This window comes from Chlorocebus sabaeus, chromosome 6 (genome assembly GCF_047675955.1).
Source record: "Chlorocebus sabaeus isolate Y175 chromosome 6, mChlSab1.0.hap1, whole genome shotgun sequence".
Classification (NCBI taxonomy): Eukaryota; Metazoa; Chordata; class Mammalia; order Primates; family Cercopithecidae; genus Chlorocebus; species Chlorocebus sabaeus.
In genome coordinates, this window is record NC_132909.1 from 15877357 (window position 1) to 15903148 (window position 25792).

General features: G+C 43.1%; 1 protein-coding gene across 1 annotated transcript; it reads left to right on the forward strand.

Annotated features, from left to right (window-relative positions):
- Positions 1-362: 362 nt before the first annotated feature.
- LOC103247679 (pregnancy-specific beta-1-glycoprotein 2-like) lies at positions 363-19217 on the forward strand. Its single transcript, XM_073016366.1, has 6 exons — positions 363-541; positions 1757-2116; positions 7918-8196; positions 11578-11832; positions 16797-16881; positions 18733-19217. Exons 1-5 carry the CDS (start codon positions 478-480, stop codon positions 16829-16831), a joined length of 993 nt encoding a protein of 330 aa, XP_072872467.1. The 5' UTR covers positions 363-477; the 3' UTR covers positions 16832-16881; positions 18733-19217.
- The last annotated feature ends 6575 nt before the right edge of the window (positions 19218-25792 follow it).

The following is a 25792-nucleotide window of genomic DNA, read 5'->3' on the forward strand; positions in this document are numbered from 1 at the left end:
AGGGGAGAGCCAGATGGGGATGAAAGAGGTCAAAGGACGCGAACGTGCACCCCGACCCAGAGCCATGGGAACAGCAGGAGACTGAGGCCCAGACTGTGCTTGCCCAACCTACAAGGTATGTGTGTGCCTGTGTATGTCTCTTTTGTGTGTGTATGTTTGTGTTTCTGCACATAGTGTCTGCCGAGGTTTGGTGACTGAATCAGTGCTGAAAAAGGCAGAGGCCTCCACAATTCCCAGGGACCTGAGATACAGACAAAAGGAAAAAGAGAAGGAGGGACAAGGAGGCAGGACTGAGAGGGGTGGGGACAGAGACGAGTCCTGGGCACAGACCCCGCCCATAAGCCTGAGAAGTGCTCCTGCCCCTGGAAGAGGCTCAGCACAGAAAGAGGAAGGACAGCACAGCTGACAGCCGTGCTCAGAAAGTTTCTGGATCCCAGGCTCATCTCCACAGAGGAGAACACACAGGCGGCACAGGCCATGGGGCCCCTCTTAGCACCTCCCTGCACACTGCACATCACCTGGAAGGATCTCCTGCTCACAGGTGAGGAGAGAACTTCCTGGGAGATGACAGGAGGAAGAAGCAGAATGATTGGATGGGATTTCCTGGAGAGGATGGGGTTCTAAAAAATAAAAGTCAGCACTTTGGGAGGCTGAGGTGGGTGGATCATGAGTTCAGGAGTTCAACACCAGTCTGGTCAACACAGTGAAGCCCCGTCTCTAATAAAAATACAAAAAATTAACCAGGTGTGGTGGTGTGCTCCTGTAATCCTAGCTACTTGGGAGGCTGAGGCAGGAGAATTGCACGAACCTGGGAGGCAGAAGTTGCAGTGAGCCGAGACTGCACCACGGCACGCCAGGCTGGGCGACAGTATGAGACTCCGTCTCAAAAAAAAAAAAAAAAAAAAAAATACAGGAAAGAAGGCTCTGTTGGAGTCTGGATAGGGGAAAATATAGCACAGAGGGACAGGGGTCAAAACAGGAAAATCACATTGAACTGGAATTGGTAAGAGGTAGGAAAATCTCAAGTGCTCCCTTTTCCTGGTTAATCATCACTGGCCACCACATTTTGGAAAATGATAATAATAACTATTATGAGATGACACTTCAAATGAAAATATAAGGAGGGCATGAAACACTGTCCTCAGCAAAAAACCTCAACCACTGGATAAAGAAAAAAAAACCCCAGGCAAGGAGGGTCCTTGGAACTCTCACATCCACAGGAGTCTGCAGCCTGTCCCAGGCACTGGGGTGCAACCAAGATCACAAACATCCCTGTCCTCATGGAGTTCATGCTCTCATGGGCAGGAAGACAGACATGCAAAGAGATCTGGAATGTGAGGTCAGGTGTTCACAAGAGCTCCGGAGGGAGCAGAGCACGGAAAAGTCAGAAAGGGAAGACCCAGAGTCTCTGAAGGATGTGTCAGGAAAGAAGTCTAACGATGCCCTGATGTGAGCAGGACCTGAGGGCAGTGTGGAGGGAGCCATGCAGACCCTTGGGGAAGAGGATTCCAAACAGAAAAATGCCGAGGTCAGAAGGGTTGAAAGAATGGGGGTCGTGCCGCTGACCTTGACCCAGTAGGACAGTAGGACACAAACATACAATCACACACACACAAAGAAAGGTGTGTGTGTGTGTTTGTGTCTGTGTGTGTCTTCAAGGCTGATGATCGAAGAGATGATCTCAGGACCCAGGGCCCCATCTTTTCACCCCAATACATAGGTCTCAATATTGACTGATGCTCTCTCCACCTCCTAGCATCACTTTTAATCTTCTGGAACCCGCCCACCACTGCCCAAGTCACGATTGAAGCACAGCCAACCAAAGTTTCTGAGGGGAAGGATATTCTTCTACTTGTCCACAATTTGCCCCAGAATGTTGCTGGCTACATCTGGTACAAAGGGCAAATAATGGACCTCCAGTATTACATTACAGCATATGCAATAGACACTGAAATGCTTATATTTGGGCCCGCATACAGTGGACGAGAAACAGTATATTCCAATGCATCCCTGCTGATCCAGAGTGTCAACCAGAACGATGCAGGATCCTACACCGTAGAAATCATAAAGCGAGGTGAAGTGACTGAAGGAGTAACTGGACATTTCACCTTATACCGTGAGTGATTCCACATGATCCCTGGGTGTTGGGGGGTGAGGGTCACTTCTACTTTGCACACACAGGATGGTCAGGCCTAGAATGGGCCTGTGTCCCTCTCTGCATTATGTCCCATGTTGGGGTTTTGGCATTTAGTGCAGGACACACACAGAGAAGACAAACCTCAACAGATCAGAATTCCTTTCCTGCCTCCAGACCCTGCAGACACTTGCTGCACAGGAAGGACAGTCTGATGGGGCGGGGGGGGATGCTCAGCAGGAGGAGATCAGTCTCAACCAAGCACCTCATGCCCTCTTCATAAACTTGACCCTGAGAAAGACCCTGGAGAACTGAGTCGGGTTTTGCCTAAGAGGCCCCCTGAGATACTCTCGGAGAAACTCAGCCCGAGAGACCTCAACCCCAGACTCCTGTCCCTAAATCCTTACTCCAGATAAAGCTGAGGAGCCGGCACCAGGGCTGGGTTGTGGCAGGGCTTACTGGGACCGGGGATTTACCAGCAATCTGAGGACTGTGTCTCCTGGAGCTGCTCACTGCCAGGGCTCAGCCCTCAGAGCCTCATCTGGGCAAGGACAGAGCTTTCTTCACCTGAGACTCAGAGTGGAGAGGACAGAAAGACAAGCTTTGTAGGCCATCAGCTAACTGCCTTGCCAGGCTTAGGACACGACATAGAAACTCTAATGTCCCTGAAGCAGAAACAGAAGAGAGAAAATGTACCTGGCAGCAGCTTGTCCACACGGATCTGACCTAAAGGTGCTCTCTCATGAGATTGAATAATAATAAATGCTGTTTGTGTGAACACCTCCACTGTGCCAAGCATTAGGTCAGGTGACTGTGAAGAATTTACAATTTATTCACAGATAGCATGAAAAGCCACAGTCCATTTGCCATTTAACTGATTTGACTGAGTGAAAACTGAGGCACAGAAAGGCACAGTCACTGAACCAGAGTCACACAAACACAAAAGGCAGATCAGGGTCACATGAGGTCTGTCTGCAGTCACAGGTCCATCCTCTCCTCCTCCAGAAGTGAGGGCTTATTGGATTCCAAGGACCCCATAGTCATTTTTTGCCTCAAATTCTCTCTTCTTAGGCATCCAAACCTCAGAGGAGCGAGAGCAAATGGTCAGCTGATTAGTCTGTTCTCCAGAATTAAATCACCTGCCTCAACTGTCAGAGTCAGTACAAAATATGTCCAGGCCTCACCCTCAGATCTTAACCCCTATCACTGAACCTGAAATCCTGTTTCCCAAAGTGTTCATGTCACTGGCATGACAGGATAAAAGAGAGGACCTAGTTTTCCTTCCCCACTCACACCCCGCACCAGCACAGGCCCAGTGAGAGACACACCCTCAGGTGCTCTCACATAACAAATGAAGGAATTGAATGAAGAAATGAATGATCCATAACCTCTTTAGAGACTGGATCTTGGATGCAGAATCCTAGGAAGTTCTAGCCACACCTGTCCCTTGTCCTTCAGAGTCTGACACCCATGTTTCATGTCCCCACTACCTCTTGCCCCTAAAGCCACCCCACCTCATGCGTAACTCTGAAGTTCTTTGGCCACAGGACAGTTTTCAGGGCTACCTGGTCCTGGACTGTGGAAATGGGGGCACCTGGTCCCTGGGGTCTCTGAAGTCACTGTAGGCCCCACTGTTCACTGCCATGCTGCCTCTGCCTCTCTCTGCTTCTCTGTGTCCCTCATCTTCCTCCCACATCATTCTAACTGGCAAGCCCTGCCCTGCACAGCTTCTTCCTCCACTCCTAGCCCTTCCCCAGACACTCCTTCTAACGAGGCTGACTGTTCTGTTCCCTTCCTGCTAACACTGCGGCCTGGCCCACCTCCCAGGAAACAGGAAAGGCACAGAAATCACCTGGAGTTTCCACTACTCCCAGGCTTCATCTCGAGCCAATGTTCCCAGGTCACTAAGAGAATGAGCTTCCACTGTGTCCCCACCCAGGGCTCTGTCCCTTTGTGAGGCTGTTATGTGGACAAGACTATGGGACAGGGATAGGCAGCTCCTCCATCCACTCTTATAATTCCCAGACAGGTTCCTCTGGCCTCCTGCACAAACAAAACCAATTTATCCCTTTGGTGATTTGCAGTAAAGAAAGATTGCATTGGGAGTTATACCTGATGTAAATGACGAGTTGATGGGTGCAGCACACCAACATGGCACAAGTATACATATGTAGCAAACCTGCACGTTGTGCACATGTACCCTACAACTTGAAGTTTAATAATAATAAATAAATTTAAAAAAAAAAAAGATTTTAATGACTCCAAGTCTGCCAAATAGGAGGATGGAGGTTTATTATTACTCAAATCAGCCTCCCTAGTGGATCGGGATTAGAGATTTTCAAGTATAGTTTCAGGGGCACAGGACTAAAAAATGGGTACTGCTGATATTTTGAGGATGGAATCATGCGGGCGGAGGGAAATGATCTGTTTGTGCTTGAATCTATCTCTAGGTGGGGACCACGTGACTGGCTGAGCCATTAGTCAAGGGTAAGGATGAGGTCATCTAGTTGCCAGAATACAAAGAATGAGAAACATCTCAAAAGACCAATCTCAGGTTCTACAATAGTGATGTTATCTATAGCAGCAATTAGTTACAAATTTTGTAAACTGTGGCCAAATGACATTTGAGCAGTAAGGGATTATAGATACTGTGCCTACATTTTAGCAGAATTCAGCCCCCTCCTATAATCTTACTCTCATGGTCTTTCACCAGTTTTACAAAGGCAATCCCTGGGCAAAATAAGGATATTAGTGTTATGGAGGAACTATTATCATTGTTTATTCAAAGTTAAGCCATAAACTAAATTCCTCCCATGGTTAGCCTGGCCTATGTCCAGGAATGAGTGAGGACAGCCAGCCTGAGACTAGATGCCAGATGGAGTCAGCCATGCCAGTTTGCTGTCACTGTTGTAATCTTTGCACTGACTCACCAGGGTGTCAGAGGCTGGACAGTCCTGCAGTCGCCAAAGTCCATGGGCTGATTTCACCCATTTCCCTCATGACTCCATCCTCAACCTACTATGGAGCTCACATTCTCCAGTCACTTCCTAGAGACTTCTGGTTTCCTGTCAGGCATATAACAAGCTTGATATTTGTCACTCGGTTCTAACAGTAAGTAAACAGCTGAACAAACTCAAAAGTCAACAACTTGTTAAAATTCCTCAGAGATGGCCGGGCACAGTGGCTCACACCTGTAATCCTGGCACTTTGGGGGTCTGAGATGGGCGGATCACGAGGTCAGGAGATCGAGACCATCCTGGCAAACACGGTGAAACCCCATCTCTACTAAAAATACAACGAATTATCCGGGCATGGTGGCGGGCGCCTGTAGTCCCAGCTACACGGGAGGCTGAGGCGGGAGAATGGCATGAACCCAGGAGGTGTAGCTTGCAGTGAGCCAAGATAGTGCCACTGCACTCCAGCCTGAGCAACAGAGTGAGACTCTGTCTCAGAAAAAACAAAAAAACAAAAAAAAACAAAAAACAAAAAACAAAAAAACCAGTTAGAGAAAAGAAGAATGATTTTAATGCTTACTGGTAGACTCCACACAGCTGAGGAAAGAATCCCTAGCTTGAGGATGTGTCAATAGAAACTTCCAAAACTGAAACAGGAAAGTTCAAAAAGAGTGGGGAGAAAAAAAGTGGAACAACATATTCTACTTCATATTTAATATTTTGTATTGACAATAGCAATTTTTTAAATTTTGTAGTTGCGGGATTACTACCAAGGCTGTAACATACACGTAATGGGAATACTAGTAGTTTTGGGAACCTGTTGGAGGTGGCCAGGGGGTGCTGTCTGATGGTTTTACTGCCTGTGCCACGTACAGTTTTCTTCTTCGTGTGGGGGACACACGAGCCATTGGCGTACCACTTAGAGTCTTCCTAATTCCCACAAACTTAAACTCTAGTTGTATTTCCTGAGGTTAAGAGAAAATGAAGAAAACATTTCACATACCTGTTTTGGGCTTTTCCCCATTTTTCCCAACTCTGCAGAGAGATTAGAAATGGAGTTCTTTCTATATTTACTTTAATAACACACATCACTTCTTTTAATTCTGCATATTCCTCCCTTTATGTAACTGACACACTGACCAGTTCTGTCCTTTTAACGGGACTCTCTCTACTTAAGGACTTGCTAATTTCAAGTCACCTTTGGCATCTTTCTTTGAGCAGAATGTGATCCTGCTGGAATTCACCCCACACCTGAACCTTAATTGGGTATCAAGAGAAATACTACTACCAGCAATTCATCTTAGATGTTTGGACCATCAGTAAAAATTTCCACTTATGACAACATTTTAATATCTCCTCCAAATTTTGTTTTGTTTTGTTACTAGAGTCAGAACATAACATGATGTCTAAACTCCTGACAACTTTTTATGGGAAAATTACAGCATTACAAATTGAGCATCCCAAATCCAGAAATCCAAAATCTGAAATGCTCCAGAATCCAACCCTTCTGACCACTGATGTGATGCTAAAAAGAAGTGCTCTCTGGAGCATTTTCGATTTAAAATTTTTCAGATTTGGGATGCTAACCCAGTATATTTACTGCAACTATTCCAAAATAAAAAAAAAAAGTTAGAAATCCAAAACACCTGGTTTTAAGCTTTCTGCATAAGGAACACTTTGTCTGCATGAACTATAGGCATGAAGCTGTACAGGAGATCTCTAGATCCTCCTCATCCTGCATAACTGAAAGCACACACCCCTGGAACAATGCCCTATTCTCCCAAACCCAGATCCTGGAAACCACTATTCTACTCTCTGATTCACTCTGGAATCCACTGAGATGAGATGCATAGAGTAGTCAAACTCATAGAATCAGAGAGTAGAATGTCTAATGAGAGAAAGTATCTGTAAGACTTCTTCCCAAATATTGGTCTAATAGCCACCAAACACAAATGGTCCGTGAGGGCTAGACTTCCATGATCAGTTCATGTTCGCCCTTTCCATCAGTCAGTTCTGCATTTGCAAACATCCACATGTATTTCTAGAAAGATCCACATGGTCCTCACCCATCCTCTACAGGGGGAAGGGAACATCATGGACACAGAACAGGGAACATAGTCTTGGTCCAAAGCTATCAGCCCTTGCTTGTCCCCTTCACTGTTTGTAGGTTGTTCCTTGGACTCTGCTCTATCTTTAAAGGTCACTGGCTCAAGTCAGTCACTATGAGACAGCTGGGAAAACTGCCCCACCTTGTGGCTCCACTGCCTGATGACTGAACTGACCTCCAGGCTTGACTCTGGTCTCCCCTGTGTTATTTCTGCTGATGTGCCCAGTCCCAGGCCAGGCTTCCCAGTACCCAAAGGGTTTAAGGACAATGGGAAGTTCCATTATCCATCTCTAGGATGTCCTTGAAAGGGAAGCTACAAAGAAAACTTACCTTGGGGGGCTAAGTAAGACTGAAGCTAAGAAGATTCCAGCACTGCATGCTCCAGGTGAGGACCACAGGTGGGACAGGCAGGCAGTTAGAGAAGGAAGGACTCAGAGAGGCACCAGGGTCTGTGACGGCAGGTCCCGTGTCTTTCCATGACCCAATGCTGCTGCTCAATTCACACTTGAGAACGTCTGTGCTTCTCCCACATAAAACAGGCAGCCTCACAATCTCTGAGCCCTCAGATTGCCATGCATCTGTCTTGTAACACACACACCTGCTGTGGGGTTTTAAGGACTTGGGTGGGCTGAGAAGTGGGAAAGGCCATCTCTGATTGAAAAATGTCTTTGGAGGAATCAAAGGTGCCACACAGGGCAATCTTCTCTCTGTTATCTGCACAGTGGAGACTCCCAAGCCCTACATCTCCAGCAGCAACTTAAACCCCAGGAAGGGCACGGAGACTGTGATCTTATCCTGTGATCCTGACACTCAGGACGTAAGCTACCAGTGGTGGATAAATGGTCAGAGTCTCCCTATCAGTCGCAAGTTGCAGCTGTCTGAAAACAACAGGACCCTCGTTCTATCTGGTGTCAGAAAGAATACTGCAGGACCCTATGAATGTGAAATGAAGAACCCAGTGAGTTCCAGCCGCAGTGACCCAGTCACCCTGAATCTCCTCTGTGAGTATCTTCTGTTCCTCTGTGAGCCAGGCTGCCATCCCAAATACACATGGCCAGAGGCCAGGCCTCTCAGTCCCTCTCAGGTGCAAGTACAGAGACCTTTACCCCTGGACATCAAAGCTAGCCATGACTACTAAGAGTAGGCTTAGGTTTGATCAACAATGGGAGAGAAGAGGTTGCTCCCGTCATGGGAGACTCAGGGTCCACAGCTTATGATGGGAGAAACAGGTGAATGTCTCAGGCTCCAGATCAGTAAACACAGGAGGGATTTGACTGGGACTTCAGTGTTGTGACTTAGCTCAGATGGTCACCGTGGCCCTTCCACAGACCAGGATTTTCCCGTCCGTCTGACAACATCAGCTGTGACCTTATTCTCTTTGCTCCAGATGGCCTGGATGCCCCCACTATTTCTTCATCATACACCTATTAGCACACAGGGGAAATCCCTAAACTCTCCCGCCTCACAGACTCTCACCCACTGGCAGAGCATTCTTGGCTGATTGATGTTCCAGCAATCAGCACAAGTTTTCTTTATCCCCCAAATCAGTATAACATATACAGGGGTCTATGTCTATTTCATCCATAACTCAGCCACTGGTGGAACAAATCTTATAATCAAGAAGATCATAGTCCCTGGTAAGTGGATCCCTGGAGCTTTGGCAACATGTTTTCCAATGAAGTCTATCTGGCTATCAGGGAAGAGCCACCTGCCCGCTGCAAAGAGAGAGGGAAAATAAAAAACCCAGGACAGGGAATATGTTTCTGCTTCAAAACCACCAGCTTTTGCCTGTCCCCTTCACTCTTTCTAGTTCATCTTTAGAATATACAGTAACAGTGAACAATCTGAAAGAAATTAAGAAAATAATTTCAATTCACTTTCAAAAGGAATAAAATATTTTGGAATAAGTTTAACCAAAAAGGTCAAAGGGTTGTACCCTGAAAACTCTAAAACATTACTGAAAGAAACTAAAGACAACATCAATATATGGAAAGACATTTCATTCGCACGGATTGGAAGAATCAATATTGTTAGTAAGACAATGCTACCCAAAGTGAGCTGCAGATTCAATGCAACCACTACCAGAATCCCAGTAATATTTTTTGCAGAATTACAAAAATCTGTCCTAAATCTGACCTGACAGGCTCTTATTAATGACTGCCACAACAGAGACACTGAGAAAAAGATGCAACCATGAAAAGGTGGAAAATTTTGATGACATAGAAAATAGCAATCAGCCTCTCTCATATCCCAAAGCCTTCAAAAATATACAAGTGCAGCATGGCCAATATGGGATTGACCAAAAACTAATCACCAAGCTACAAACGTGGAGAGAGAGAGAAAAAAAAGGGCAAGAATGTATTTGGCCTATCACCTCCCACTTCAGCGTACTAATCTGATGCTGAAAAGAAATGCTCACTGGAGCATTTTAGATTTTGAATCTTTCAGATTTGGGATGCTAAACCAGTAAGTATATGACAAATAGTTCAAAATAAAAAAATTTCAGAAATCTAAAACATTTTTTGTCGTAAGTCTTATGCAAAAGAAATACTCAGTATGTGTGAACTATAGACATTGAGCTGTACAGCAGATCTCTAGAACCTCCCCATCTTGCATAACTGAAACTGCACATACATGAACAACCTCTGATTCTCCCCACTCTCAGCTCCTGGCAACCAGCAGTCTCTTCTCAAATTCACTCTGGAATCCACTTACATGAGGTTCCTAGAGTAGTCAAACCCATGGAATCAGAGAGTAGAGTGTCCAATGAAAGAAAATATTTGCAAAAATTCTCCCGAATTGGCCTCATATCCATCAAACACACATGGTCCATGAGGCCCAGATTTCCAGCAGTTCATTCCCACCCTATCCACCAGTCAGTTCTGCATTTTCAAATAACCACATGTATTTCTGGAAAGATCCACATAGTCCTCACCTGCCCTCTGCAGAAGGAGAGGAAACTTAAAGAACTCAGAACAGGGAGCGTGGTTCTTTTCCAAAGCCACCAACTCTTGCCTGTCCCCCTCACTCTTTCTAGATCATTCCTTGCACTCTGCTCTATCTTTGGAGGTCACTGGCTCAAATAAGTCATCATGAAACACCTGCAGAAAACTGCCCCACCTTGTGCCTCCACTGCCTGATGACTGAACTGACCTCCAGGCTTGACTCTGGTCTCCCCTGTCTTATTTCTGCTGAAATATCCAGTCCCAGGCCAGGCTGCTCAGTATCTTCAGGGTTTCAGGACAATGGGAAGTCCCATTATTACTCATCTCTAGAATGTCATTGGAAATGGAAGCTGCAGAGAAATCACATCTAGGGGGGGCAAAGTAGGATGGAATTTGGAAGGGGCCCAGCAGTTGCACATTCCAGGTAAGGAACCCAAGGTGAACCAGCCAGTCAGTTGATTAGAGAGGGACTGGGAGGGGTACCAGGGGCTGTGACTCCCACTGACATGTCTGTCCATGACCCAACACTGCTGATCAATTCACACTTGAGAAAGTCTGTGCTTCCCTAAGACAGAGCAAGTGGCCTCACAGTCTTTGAGCCCTTAGATCATCATGCATCTGTCTTGTGACACCCACACCATCTATTGACTTTCAAGGACTTGGGTGGGCTGAGAGGTGGGAAATGCCAACTCTGATTGAAGGATGCCTGTGGAAGAATCAAAGGTGCCACACAGGACAAACTTCTCTCTGTTATCCACACAGCAGAGCTGCCCAAGCCTTACCTCACCAGCAACAACTTCAACCCCATAGAGAATAAGAATGTTATAGCCTTAACTTGTGAACCTAAGACTCAGGGCTACACCTACTTGTGGAGGGTAAATGGTCAGAGCCTCCCGGTCAGTCCCAGGCTAAAGCAACCCGGTAAAACCAGGATCTTCTTTCTACCCAATGTCACAAGAAATGACACAGGACCCTATGAATGTGAAACATGGGACCGAGTTGGTAGCATCTGCAGTGACCCAGTCACCCTGAATGTCCTTTGTATCTTTGGTTCCTCTGTGGGCCAGGCCATCAGCTAAAATTCAAACGACCAGAGGCCAGGCATCTCAGTCTCTCTCAGGCCCAAGTACAGACACTTTTAGGTCTGGACACCCGAGCTGGCCATGACTCCCTGCCCTGGGAAAACCTGGGTAGGCACAGCCTTAACCAAGAATATAAGGGGAGGGGCTGCTCTTGTCATGGGAGACTTGGGGTCTACATCCTGTGATGGGAGGAACAGGTGAATACCTCAGGGCTTGTCTCAGTGAACACAGAAGGGGTTTGGCTGGGTCTTGAGGGTGTGTCTTGATTCAGGGGAACACTGTGTCCCTTTAAGAGACCAGGAGCATCCCCTTCCCTCGGATGACATCACCTGTGGCTTTATTCTCTTTACTCCAGATGGTCCAAAAGTCCCCAGGATTTTCTCTCCATTGACCAATTACCGTTCAGGAAAAACCCTCCAGTTGTCCTGCTTCGCGGACTCTAACCCACCGGCAGAGTATTCTTGGACGATTGATGGGAATTTTCTGCAATCAGGACAAAAGCTCTCTATCCCCCAAGTTACTACAGAGCATAGCGGGCTCTATGGTTGCTCTGCTCGTAACTCAGCCACTGGCAGGGAACGTTCCACATTCAAGAGGATCAAAGTCTTTCGTAAGTGGATCCCTGCATCCTTGTCAACAAGGTTTTAGGTGGAGTCTATCTGGCTTTCAGAGAAGAGTCAGGAAAACATTTTAATTCCCAGCCTGTGTCCCATGGGCAGAAGCAAATCCTAAATTCTCCTCCTGAACCCTCCCAATTTGTCTCTACAGTCTCTCTTCTCCTAGTTTTTCTGTTTTCTCATGGTTGACCTTGTGTCCAGCCTGAGAAACGTAGTTAGGGGGCTTTGTCAGCCCTGAGCCCTATGTGGTGGAAGAGGCTTCACAGAGGGACAAGAAGGAGAGTCCTCAAGATCAAGTTGCTTCTTGCTGTCACCAACACATCCCTTTCCGCTACATCTTTGTTTTCTTTTATCTACTCCATGAGCTACAAGGAACATCTGAGGCTTTGAAACAAGCTCACATTTTTCCCCCAAATGAGAGGAGGAAGCCCCTTGGATGAGAGAGGAGCAGCTCAGACTGCTCCTTACTCTGCTCCGGGCTTCCCTGGTGACTGGCCCTGCCTGACTCCACCTGGGGTGGGACCAGCATGTGTGGAGAAAGAGCCCTGGTGGCCTGTCCTGAATTCGGCTAAATCGAGCTGCCAGTTGAAGTGAAGCCTAGGCTGCAGGGAAATAAGAAGAGAGGGAGCTTCGGTGCAGACTCTTGAGCTGTGTCCTGGCTCTGAAGTCACTGGCTGTATGAGGCTGTGGGCACTGCATGTGGGACACAGCACAGAGGACAGTGAGTGATGCACACTTGAAGAAATAGGGAGATTCACCTCTGGGACTCTGCATGGCAGGAAAGGGGCAATGGAAAACATGTGTATTTGTAGAGTGTAAGACTACCAGGACACTTTATATATATCTAATATAAGATTTATCGTTAACTGTTTCTTGTGTGCAATTTTGTGTTGTGTAACTATCACACTATCCATTTCCAGAACTTTTTCCTTTTACCATATTAAACCTCTGTACCCTATAAACAGTAACTCTCACTTCTTCTCCCCCTATCCCTTAGCACATACCATTCTACTTTCTGTCTCTATGTAACTGGCTATTCTATCTTTCATAAATGGAATTATAGAATAATTATCCTTCAATGTCCAGCTTATTTCAGTTAGCATAATGTCTTCAAGGTTCATCCTCTTTGCACGATGTGTTGGAATTTTATTCCTTGTTAAGGTTGAATAAGATTTCGATGTAGAGATATACCTCATTTGCCTACCCACTTATCTTTCAGTGTACTTTTCTGTTGTTTCCATTTTTTGGCTATTGTGAGTAATGCTTCTCTGAACATCAATGTGCAAGTATTTGTTCAAATTTCTTCCATTCTATAGGCAGTATGTCCAGAAGTAGAATTGCTGGATCGAATGGTAATTTATTGTTTAATTTTTTGAGAAAGAGCCACACCACTTTTACAGTGGCTATAACATTTCCCATTCCCATCAGTAATGCACTAGAGCTCCAATTTTTCCATCTATTTGAAAACACTTGTTTTGTGTTACTGTCATTGTTGTTTATCAAAGCCATCCTAAAGTGTGTGAGGTGGTGTCACATTGTGGTTTTGATTTGCATATCTCTACGTATTCATGACGCTGAGGAACTCTGCATGGGCTTATTGGATATTTGCATATCTTCCTTGGAGAAAACTCTATTTTAATCCTTCATTCATTTTTTAATTGGATTTTTGGATGTTTGCTGTTGTTGACCTGTAGTTTTTCATGTATTCTGGAAATTAATTTCTTATCACACTTATAATTTGCAAATATTTTTCTCATTTCATAGGTTGCCTTTTTACTTTCTTGATAATGTTCTTCAATGTATAAAAGGTTTTGATTTTTATGAAGTCCAATTTATCCATTTTATTTGTTGCCTATGCTTTTGTTTTTACAACCAAGAAATCGTTGTGAAATCCAATGTCATGAAGTTTTTCTCCTGTGTTCTTCTAAGAGTGGTGTAGATTTTGCTCTTACATTTAGATCTTTGATCTATTGTGCGTTAATTTTTGTATATGATGTTTGGTAAAGGTTCCACTCATTCTTGCCCTTGGATATACAGCTTTTCCAATATCATTCGGTGAGAACACTGTCCTTTCCCCATTGAACGATCTTGGCACACTCGATGAAAATCATTTGGCCATATATGCAAGTATTTCTTTCTGGGCTCTCTGTTCTATCTTATTAATTTCTATGTCCTCCTTTATGCCAGTACCACACTGTATTGGTTACTGGGGCTTTGTAGTAAGTGCTGACATCAGGAAGTGTGAGTTCTCCAGCCTCATTGTCCCTCTTCAATGTTGTTTGTCTCTTAGAGTCATAAGATTCAATATATATTTTAGGATGGATTTTTCTTTTACTGCAAAAATGTCACCGAGATTCTGATAGGAATTGTATTGAATCTGCAGCTCATTTTGGGTGGCATTGTCTGCCTGACAATAGTGAGTCTTCTAATTCATGAAAACAAAGTATCTTTCATTTTATTGATGTCAACATTAAGCAATATTTTATGGATTTCAGGTATAATCATTTCACCTCTTTGGTTAAACTTATTCCTAAATATTTTAATCTTTTTGATGTTAATACAAATTAAATTTTTTTTCTTAATTTCCGTTCAGATTTTTCATGGTTAGTGTGTTGAAATACAACTGATGTTTGAATGTTGATTTTGTATTGTGCAACATTAATGAATTCATTTTTTAATTCTAATAGGTGTGTTCCATCTTTAGGATTTTCTACATATAAGTTCAAGTTATCTTCAAACAGAAATAATTTTACTCCTTTCTTCCAATTTGAATGTCTTTTTAAAAATTCTTGCCTAATTTTCCTGACTAGACCATTCAATACTGCATTGAATAGAATTATCAAAAACAGCATCCTTGTCTTGTTCCTGCTCATACAGGGAAAGCTTTCAGTCTTTCTCCATGGAGTGTGATGTTAGCATTGGGTTTTTCACATATTACCTTTATGTTGAGCTGGTTTCCTTCCATTCTTAGTTAGAATGCTTTTATTATGAAAAAATACTGAATTTCCTCAAATGCTTTTATGGATTCAACCTTATTACTGATTATAGTTCTATTCATATTTTTGTGTTTTTCTAGGAATTTATTTCATCTAGGTTATCCAATTTTTTGGAATAAAATTATTTACAGTACCTTCATAATCATTGTTTCATTAGAATTGGTAGTAACAACTTCATATTCTTTTTTCTTTTTCTTTTTCTTTACTTTTTTTTTTTTTTTTTTTTGTTTAGAGAGAGAGAGAGAGAGAGAGACAGGCTCTCACTTTGTATGCCAGCCCAGGCTGAAATACAGTGGCGTGATTATGGCTTACTGCAGCCTCAACCTCCTGGTTTCAAGCAATTCTCCTTCTTCAGCCTCTCAAAATACTAGGACTACAGATGCATGCCACCATGCCCAGCTAATTGGTTTTTAAATTTTTTTGTAGAGGGAGGGTCTCCCCAGATTACCTATGCTGGTCCAAACACCTGGCCTCAAGAAATCCTCCCATTGTGACCTTCCAAAGTACTAGGATTAAAAGATGACCCACCATGCTCGGACTCCATTTTCATTTCTGATTTTAGTAATTTTAATCTTCTCTCTTCTTTTCTTAGTCTAGTTAATGGTCGTCAATTTTGTTGATTTTATTTTGAAGAATCAACTTTGGTTTCATTATTTTACTGTATTCTTTTTCCATTCTCCATTTTATTTTTATCCACTCTAATCTGTATTTTGTCCTTAAATCACTGTACTTGGGTTTAGTTTGTTCTTCTTTCATATCCTGAAGTATGAGAGAGCTTGCTTCATACCATTCTTTTAAAGGTTTATTGCAGTTAATGAAACAAGATGCCACACACAGACGAACCAATGTCAGCTGCTATATTACTACCATTATCATTAGCCTTGAGGTCAAATAGTCCTAGAATCAAATATCAAATCCACCCATTACTAGCCATATGACACCAGGAGAGATTTTACACTACTCTAAGCTTGTGTCTTTTCACTGGCAAAATGGAAATAATGTCTACCTGACAGGGTTACTGTGTGAATTAAATGAGGTACAGGTAAAGTATTTAGCACAGGACCTGGCACATAGGACGTGCCCCTCAACAGTACCTATTTCCATATATATATAGAAAAAGAGGTACCACATAAAAAACACTAGGACATGGCTACTGACTACCTGTGGGAGAGAAAGGAAAAAAGCTAAGTGCAAAGAATGAAGCCTAGTATGTTACTTTTTACCAACTGAGATGCATCCCGGTTGGGATTGGACATATGAGATAATTTATCATGGAACACATCTGTGAGGGAATGTGGGGCAGGCATGAAGGTAGTATGGGAGAACCCACAGACCACTATACAAAGCTGACTCCTGTGTAAAAGACAGAGAAGGAAGTTTTAGGTATCAATGCAGTTCTAAGAGAGTTTTTGGAAGGCTGATGTGGAGTCCTCCAACCAGTCACCCATTAAAGTTAAAGAGAGCCTGAGAGAAGTAGGCTTGCTTTCACGCCCTTGCTGGGAGCCTGTGGGAAGGAAGCTTTCTGTGCAAAGGAGGTTGTGAATTTGAAATGTACTGACCTGGGCCTTCTGTCAATCAGGTCCCTGCCATGGACACCTGGCAGGGTCTCATTGATGGCTGCCACAGCAGACACACTCAGAAAAAGACACAACCATAAAAAGGTGGAAAGGTCTAAAGTTCTAATGACATAGAAAATAGCAATCAGCCTTTCTCACATCTGAAAGTTTTCTGAAATATCTGAGTGCAGTAGAGAATTGACAGAGGACTGATCACCAACCTAGAAATATGGCGACAGGGGGAAAAATCTGCAATAATATAATCATCTCCCATCAACTTTCCAACAGAAGCAATGTATTCCTTGAAGAAACAATTATAGACTACCTCATGTTACATCCTTGTTCCTGAGGCTCCCCCCGTAAAATAACATCACCTCCCTTTTTTTTTTTTTCTTTCCATGACAGCTCGTTCAGGAACAGGACGTCCATCCTGGCCTTAATCCGATATAGCAGCCGTGATGTCATTTCTGTATTTTGGGAAAACTGGCAGGTATGATGGCCTTTTCTCTTGTCCCATTTCCTGAAGGGCTGACTGCCATGCTTGGGAGAGGGAAGAGACTTATTTGCCTGTATCTGGGACTGGATCTTCTCCTTCCTCCACCAAACTCCTGCTTCTCAACACTAATTCCTGCTGTTCCCTTTCTCCCTGGCCTTTATGCTCCCTGTACCCCACTGTCTTTTAGACATAATTATCTCCAGCCTCTGCTCCTTCAAATGAGAAATGTGAAACCCTCTTCATTATTTTTCACATCTCTCAATAGTGTAATTCTCTCCATTCCCATAAAGCTCAACCACTTCTCAAAGTGCTGCTTGACTTTTTGCCTCCAGACTTTGAAACCTTCCTTGCACAGGACTGCCTCATTACCTTTCTAAAATCTAGTTAATTCACTTAATCAAGAATCTCCAGGGGTCTACACTAGCCTATTTGGTAAGTTCACATTTCTTCTATTTACTAATCCTTCTCACTTCCTTTACCTCTAATTCCTAGTGTAATTCCTCTGTCCTAATTAGAACTGTCTTCCTACACATCTCTGCCCCTTCACCCACATAGACAAAACATTCTTAGTTCCAATGCTATGCCTAAAAACAGGGCGAACTCCCCTCCACCACCTGCACTACAGACTTAACCACACCCTTCATCACAAGTATTCTCTGACCTCGTGCAGAACAAAGACTTTAGGATTAGCCTGTGAACTTGAGACTCAGAACAAAACCTGTGTGTGATTGAGACCTTTTCCTGATGAACAAATCACATGTTCCAAAAAGATACAGAAATGAAGTAGGCAAGGTCCCTACCCCAGGAGACATAAAGCCTAAGACAGGAAATGAGACCTGAAAATAATCTTGATAGCAAATAGAAAAAAAGTGAAGTCCACAAGAAACCAGAGAAATCTGATGGGAAATATAGCTACACATTGGAATCACTGGAAAACATTTTTAAAAGTGGATGCTCACACCCCATGTATTAGTTCCAGTTTAAAGGTCTGGTGAGGGACCCAGGCACTGGTAATTTTTGAGTCTTCCCTGAAACTACAAACATGTAAAGAGGATGGAGAACTCTTGTTGTAATAGGTAGAACTTAAAACTAAATCAATGATTTTCAGGTAGAAGTACCAGCATTACCTAAGGACCTTTTTGAATGTACATAAGACTATACTTTTTGGCCCTAATTATTAATGGGCTACACCAAGAACTCAGTAATCCAGTTGGGAAACAGAAGCTGAATGGAAAAGTCACCTTATTTGATATGTTAAAATATATATAAAGCATTTTCAAATGAGTGATAAGTGATGCTAAACCTTCTCTAAATAACATTTATGGGAATGTTAATAATATGAGTATTCCAGTCTGGGTGCAGTGGCTCACGCCTGTAATCCTAGCACTTTGGGAGGCCGAGACGGCAGATCATGAGGTCAGGAGATCGAGACCATCCTGGCTAACATGGTGAAATCCCATCTCTACTAAAAATACAAAAACAAAATTAGCCGTGCGTAGTGGCAGGTGCTTGTAGTCCCAGCTACTCCGGAGGCTGAGGCAGGAAATGGCGTGAACCTGGGAGTCGGAGCTTGCAGTGAGCAGACATCGTGCCACTGCACTCCAGCCTGGGTGACAGGGCGAGACTCCATCTCACAAAAATAAAAATAAAAATGAAAAAATTAAAAAAATTAGTATTCTAAACACTATATGAAATTTCTGGAAATCGAATATGTCATCAGTCATAGTGTCATATGCCACAGAAGTAGCTACGTTTCTATGTGAGCTGTGTCTTTACCATAATCAACCTAATACAAACCTCATTAGATTTTTAACCATAGTCATTTTAAATCTTTGTCATTCCCAGACAGTTGCTTTGATTCTTCCTTGAAGTATTTATAATCAGCTACAGTCCAAAATTGCTTTTTCTTTGAGGAGATATATGGAAAAGACTCTGACAACGACTCTTGAATACAAGTTTCTGATAACTTCAAGATAATACCACTGGACTCTCTGAGAACTTTCAAAATTTTAATGAACAGTCCGATACGTTCATGAAATTCAAGACAAAGAAGAAAACAACCCTAACATTTATTGGACTAAATAATCAAAATGATAATGTTTTCATAACTTTTTATTTGAGAATGTGCTGATTCTTTGAATGTTTTATTCTCCAGATTCATGAACTTTCTCTTTTAAGCTATTTATACTTTACAGCAACTTGGTAAAATATACTTTTGTAAACAAAAATGGAAACATTTGCTTTTGCTCCGAATCTGAGTGCCCCAGAATTGGGAAACTATTTATGAGTATTCACATGCTTATGGTAATAAAGTTATTTGCACAAGTTCAGTAAGAATCTACTCTCTTTATAACAGGACACATTTGAAAACATTGGTTATATTACCAAGGCTTTGACTGGGATGTCGTATTTGAGAATATACATAGAATAAACCCATAGGGAATGTAGGCAAAGTCTGAAGTTGGCCTTTGTTTGGCTTCCTAGTCTCAAGAGGTTTTTGAAAGTTTAATCTGAGAGTCTTATAAAACTTCTAGCAAAGCAAAGTTTTTAAAAAGCCTCTATGGTCCCTTGCTATTCTTGCTGCATTTAGGTAAAAAATCTAGGCAAGTTCAGTGAGACTCAACCTATTTTGCAAACAAATTCATCCTACTGGAATTACCCTTGGTGAAAATAGAGACCCCTATATAGAGACACATTATTTTGAAAAGAAAAACTGTAGTACACCTGTTACCATATTCAACCACTGTTCATTATCTTTGAGTATTTATAATCCATTGGTAGATTGGACTGGACTCTGAATTCTTTTAGTTCTTCCAATTCATTTTTCTCCAATGAAATCATAAAAACAGGAACAGCTCTGTTCCTGAAGCCATATAAGCTAGAGGTGGGCAACTCAATGTAAATTTCATGGGAAAACCCTCGTGTCTGAGGTGTGGGCCCTTCAGAGCTCACCAAATGTTCAACACCATAACTTAGAGACACTTAAACTGCAAACCACGGCAGCAAGTTCATGACTTTACACTTTGGCAGCTTTTCTCAAGATGTCAGAACAAGACTCAATCATGATGAGACTCTTACCTCTCTTAATTTGTCCTTGCTTATGCCTGTCTCCTTTGCTTTCCAGAATAATGCTGTACTTAGGATTTCACAATAAGTAGCTTCTGAGAGTAAGTTAACAGTATCAGATATATCAAGTCAAAAACACTTTTTTTTAAAGATGGAGTTCCTCTCTTATTGCCCACGCTGGAGTGCAATAGCACAATCTTGGCTCACCATAACTTGCACCTCCTGGGTTCAAGTGATTCTCCTGCTTCAGCCTCCCTAGTAGCTGGGATTATAGGCATGCGCCATGACACCAGGCTAATTGTGTATTTTTAGTAGAGACGGTGTTTCTACATGTTGGTCAGGCTGGTCTCGAACTCCCAACCTCGGGTGATCCACATGCCTTGGCTTCCCAAAGTGCTGGGATTACAGGCGTGAGCCACCACACCTGGTCCACACATTTTTACATAACAAGAGACCCTTTAGTCCACCCAAAGACTGCCCTTAGCTGCATCTTTAACTCAACTTTTTCCTCAGATGTATGGAGTTTCTTTTTAGGCTTCTACTTCTATACTTGCCTATTCTTCTCACTCCCTGTTTTAATTTAACATAGACATGCAATGCTAGAAAATAGAATTGCTCTCTGCCAGCTAAACAAGTGGGAGCCTGTGCAGTTTCTGACACTTTTTGTTGCACATGGATAAATATATCGGGTGTTATAGAGACTCAGTTGTAAAAATCAACGAATGTGTTGCCTGGTTAAAATGACTAGACTCTTCTGGCTTCTTCTTTGGTCTACTCCATTATAGTTGGTTTTCATCTTTCCTAAGGTGCATATTCCAAACTCTTGATATTTTCGTCCTGATAGTCATAGTGGTAATCTCCCTTATGTGGTGCAATCTACAAAGATTTTTATGTGCATGCAAATATTTGTGTGCAGCCATCCTTCAAATACCAAATTGTTTCTCTTGGGCTGTAATTCAAAAACTCAAGAAAATGTATGGTTTATGGGCCAGACGCAGTGGCTCACATCTGTAATCCCAGCACTTTGGGGGAAAAAGGTAGGTGGATCACAAGGTCAAGAGGTTGAGACCAGCCTCATCAATATGGTGAAACCCTATCTCTACTAAAAATGCAAAAATTATCCGGGTGTGGTGGCGCACACCTGTAGTCCTGTAGGGAGACCCCCGAAACCATTGCTATGGAATAAAAGATGAAATGCTCCTGATTATTGTAAATACAAAATTGCATGCAGGATTGTGTAAAGACAATGCCAGGATGGGCTGCCAGAATGAGCCAACAGCGCATGATGTTCTTGCCCCTACAGAGAGCCTATAAATGGATGCGTAGTCTGGGAGGTTTCACATCACCCAGATTCCTATCCCAGAAAAACAGATGTTCATAGCTCTGGGAATGGAATGCAACCCTTGTGGAGAGCCTATTAATGGACACATGAGGGGCATCTGTTCATATGGATAAGATAGGGTTATAAACACACTTATCTTGCCATGGCTCTTCTAGATCTCTTTAGGGTTTAGGCATACTCCCTTCTGAGAATTTTTGGGTTTAACCGGTTGTCTAGCTACACGTCCTGTTTCTATTGATTGTTTGCAACCAGCTTTTCCTGCAACTGTTACTGCTGATTAATATCTTGCTATTCATAGGATATAGATAGACTGTGTTTCTGTTTTGCAGCTGTGTTAGAAATCACTGATGCCCACACTATGTTGTAAATTCTTATCTCTGTATACTGTACTTCTGCATACCGATGTTATGTTAAAAACTTACTTCATCCCCATGTGACCATCTCAGCTCATAATCAAACAACCCTGAATTCCTCACTAACCTACCCCTGCCCTCACTAAACTTAATAATAAATGTTGGTATATCTAGTGTATTGGTGACATCACAGGACCAGAAGGTAATGACCCCCCTGGATGCAACTTTCACTATCATGTGTGTGCGTTTTATTTCTTGACCTGCCAATCCACCTGGGAACAAAGAAAGAGGTCTGTTGCATTGTGGGCTGCTGGCCAGATCCCGCAATATAATCCCAGCTACTTTGGATGCTGAGGTGGGAGAATCACTTGAACCCAGAAGACAGAGGCTGCAGTGAGCCCTGATCGTGCCATTGCAATGCAGCCTTTGCCACAGAGCAAGACTCCATTTAAGAAAAAGAAAAGGGGGTATAGCACCAACATGGCCAAATAGGAACAGCACCAGCCTCCAGATCCCAGCGTGAGCAACACAGAAGATGGGCGATTTCTGCATTTCCAGCACAGGTACCAGGTTCATCTCACTGGGGCATCTTGGACAGTGGGTGCAGGACAGTAGGTGCAGCCCAACAAATAAGAGTGGAAGCAGGGTGAGGCATCGCCTCACTTGGGAAGTGCAAGGGAGAAGAGAATTCCCTTTCCTAGCCAAGGGAAACCGTGACACATAACACCCGGAAAATCAGGTCACTCCCATCCTAGTACTGTACTTTACCAAGGGTCTTAGCAAACGACACACCAGCAGATCATATCCTGCACCTGGCGTGGAGGGTCCCATGCCCATAGAGGCTCCCTCATTGCTAGCACAGCAGTCTGAGATCTAACTGCAAGGCAGCAGGAAGACTGGGGGAGGGGCACCTGCCATTGCTGAGGTTTAAGTAGGTAAACAAAGTGGCCAGGAGGCTTGAACTGGGTGGAGCCCACCGCAGCTCAAGGAGGCCTGTCTGCCTCTGTAGACTCCATCTCTGGGGACAGGGCATAGCCAAACAAAAGGCAACAGAAACCTCTGCCAATGTAAATGTCCCTGTCTGACAGCTTTGAAGAGAGTAGTGATTCTCCCAGCATGGAGTTTGGGATCTGAGAACAGACAGACTGCCTGCTCAAGTGGGTCCCTGACTCCTGAGTAGCCTAATTGAGAGACGTCCCCACTAGGGGCACACTGACACCCCACACCTCCACGGCCGGTACACCTCTGAGATGAAGCTTCCAGAGGAATGATCAGACAGCAACGTTGGCTCTTCAGCAATATTCACTCTTCTGCAGCTTCCGCTGCTGATACCCAGGGAAAAAGGGTCTGGAGTGGACCTCATGCAAATTCCAACAGACCTGTAGCTGAGGGTCCTGACTGTTAGAAGGGAAACTAACAAAAAAGAAAGGACATTCACACCAAAACCCCATTTGTACATCACCATCATCAAAGACCAATGGTAGATAAAACCACAAAGGTGGGGAAAAAGCAGTGCAGAAATGCTGAAAATTCTAAATCTCGGAGTGCCTCTCCCCCTCGAAAGGAACGCAGCTCCTTGACAGCAACGGAACAAAGCTGAGAATGACTATGACGAGTTGAGAGAAGAAGGCTTCAGACAATCAAACTTCTCCGAGCTAAAGGAGGAAGTACAAACCCAGCGCAAAGAAACTAAAAACCTTGAAAACAGATTTGACAAATGGCTAACTAGAATAACCAATGTAGAGAAGTCCTTAAACAACCTGATAGAAATGAAAACCATGAAACGAGAACTACGTGGCAAATGCACAAGCTCAGTGACCAGCTCGATCAACTGGTAGAAAGGGTATCAGTTATTGAAGGTCAAATGAATGAAATGAAGCGAGAAGAGAACTTTAAAGAAAAAAGAGTAAAAAGAAATGAACAAAGCCTCCAGAAAATTTGGGACTATGTTTAAAGACCAAATCTACATCAGATTCCTGTACCTGAAAGTGACTAGTAGAATAGAACAAGTTGGAAAATACTCTGCAGGATATTATCCAGGAGAACTTCCCAAACCTAGCAAGGCAGAACAACATTCAAATTCAGGAAATACAGAGAATGCCACAAAGATACTTTTCGAGAAGAGCAACTCCAAGACACATAATTGTAGATTCACCAAAGTTGAAATGAAGGAAAAAATGTTAAGGGCAGCCAGAGAGAAAGTTCGGGTTACCCACAAAAGGAAGCCATCAGACTAACAGCAGATCTCTCGGCAGAAACGCTACAAGCCAGAAGAGAGTGGGGGCCAATATTCGACATTCTTAAAGAAAAGAATTTTCATCCCAGAATTTCTTATCCAGCCAAACTAAGCTTCATAAGTGAAGGAGAAATAAAATCCTTTACAGACAAGCAAATGCTGAGAGATTTTGTCACCAACAAAATCTCTTGCCTGCCCTACAAGAGCTCCTGAAGGAAGCACTAAACATGGAAAGGAACAACCAATACCAGTCACTGCAAAAACATGTCAAAATGTGAAGACCATCGACACTAGGAGGAAACTGCATCAACTAACGAGCAAAATAACCAGGTAACATTACAATGAAAGGATCAAGTTCACACATAATAATATTAATCTTAAACGTAGATGGGCTAAATGGTCCAATTAAAAGACACAGACTGGAAAATTGGATAGTCAAGACCCATCAGCGTGCTGTATGCAGAAGACCTAGCTCACGTGCAAAGACACATATATTTATAATCCCAAAGGATTATAAATCATGCTGCTATAAAGACACATGCACACATATATTTATTGCGGCACTATTCAAAACAGCAAAGACTTGGGACCAACCCAAATGTCAATCAATGACAGACTGGATTAAGAAAATGTGGCACATATACACCATGGAATACTATGCAGCCATAAAACAGCATGAGTTCGTGTCCTTTGTAGGGACATGGATGCAGTTGGAAACCATCACTCTCAGGAAACTATCGTAAGATTAGAAAACCAAATACCGCATGTTCTTACTCATAGGTGGGAATTGAACAATGAGATCACTTGTACACAGGAAGGGGATTATCACACACCGTGTTCTATTGTGGGGAGGGGGTAGGGGATAGGGATAGCATTAGGAGATATACCTAATGTAAATGACGAGTTAATGGGTGCAGCACACCAATATGGCACATGTATACATATGTAACAAATCTGCACGTTGTGCACATGTACCCTAGAACTTAAAGTATTAAAAAAAAAAAAAGGATGAGTTCGTGTCGTTTGTAGGGACATGGATGCAGCTGGAAACCATCATTCTCAGCAAATTATCGCAAGAACAGAAAACCAAACACCCCATGTTCTCATTCATGGGTGGGAATTGAATAATGAGAACACTTGGACACACGACGGGGAACATCACACACTGGGGTCTGTTGTGGGGTGGGTGGAGGGGAAGGGATAGCATTAGGAGATATACCTAATGTAAATGACGAGTTAACGGGTGCAGCACACCAACATGGCACATGTATACACATGCAACAAATCTGCACATTGTGCACATGTACCCTAGAACACAAAGTATGAAAATTTTAAAAAGACAAAGGAAATTAAAAAGAAAGGAAAAGGCATGATGGAAGCCCAAAAATACTTTTGAGACTAATGATAATTCTTTAAATTTTGGTCATATTCTCACCTAAGTGAGAGTACAGACACTCCAAAATACAACCATACATGCTAAATGTTATACACTGCCACTGAAAATTTAAAGAAGTAGATGGCTCTCAAAACAGGTCGTATTTTTCAGTAAAAAACAGATTCCAGTCTATCTGAGTGAGCATAATCAGGAAATCCCCTCTGCTTTAACTTTTACCAAAAAAAGTGACCTGAAGTACTCTTATGTTAACCAATCAATTTATTTCTATGGCTTTGTTTACTGATCCGCATTTGACAAAACCCACTGTTATGTTATTGTATTGCCCAGGGGGAGTCATCACTGTATCTGTAGAGGGAGAACTGTCCCAAATCATAAATGACAAATAAAAACCAATTCCATATAAAACTAAATTAGTTGTAATTTTGTCTTGTCACACATGTTCACAGCAAGCAATGGCCAGTGGAGTCTCTCAGGCGGTATCATTCTCACCCTGACCTTCCTGCCTCTGTCTT

Excerpts from the sequence above, each read along its gene's own strand:
- LOC103247679 (XM_073016366.1), top strand. The coding sequence starts at position 478 with ATGGGGCCCCTCTTAGCACCTCCCTGCACACTGCACATCACCTGGAAG. Across the intron at positions 8,197-11,577 it reads AGTCACCCTGAATCTCCTCT|ATGGTCCAAAAGTCCCCAGG; the intron begins GTGAGTATCTTC and ends TCTTTACTCCAG. Across the intron at positions 11,833-16,796 it reads CAAGAGGATCAAAGTCTTTC|CTCGTTCAGGAACAGGACGT; the intron begins GTAAGTGGATCC and ends TTTCCATGACAG.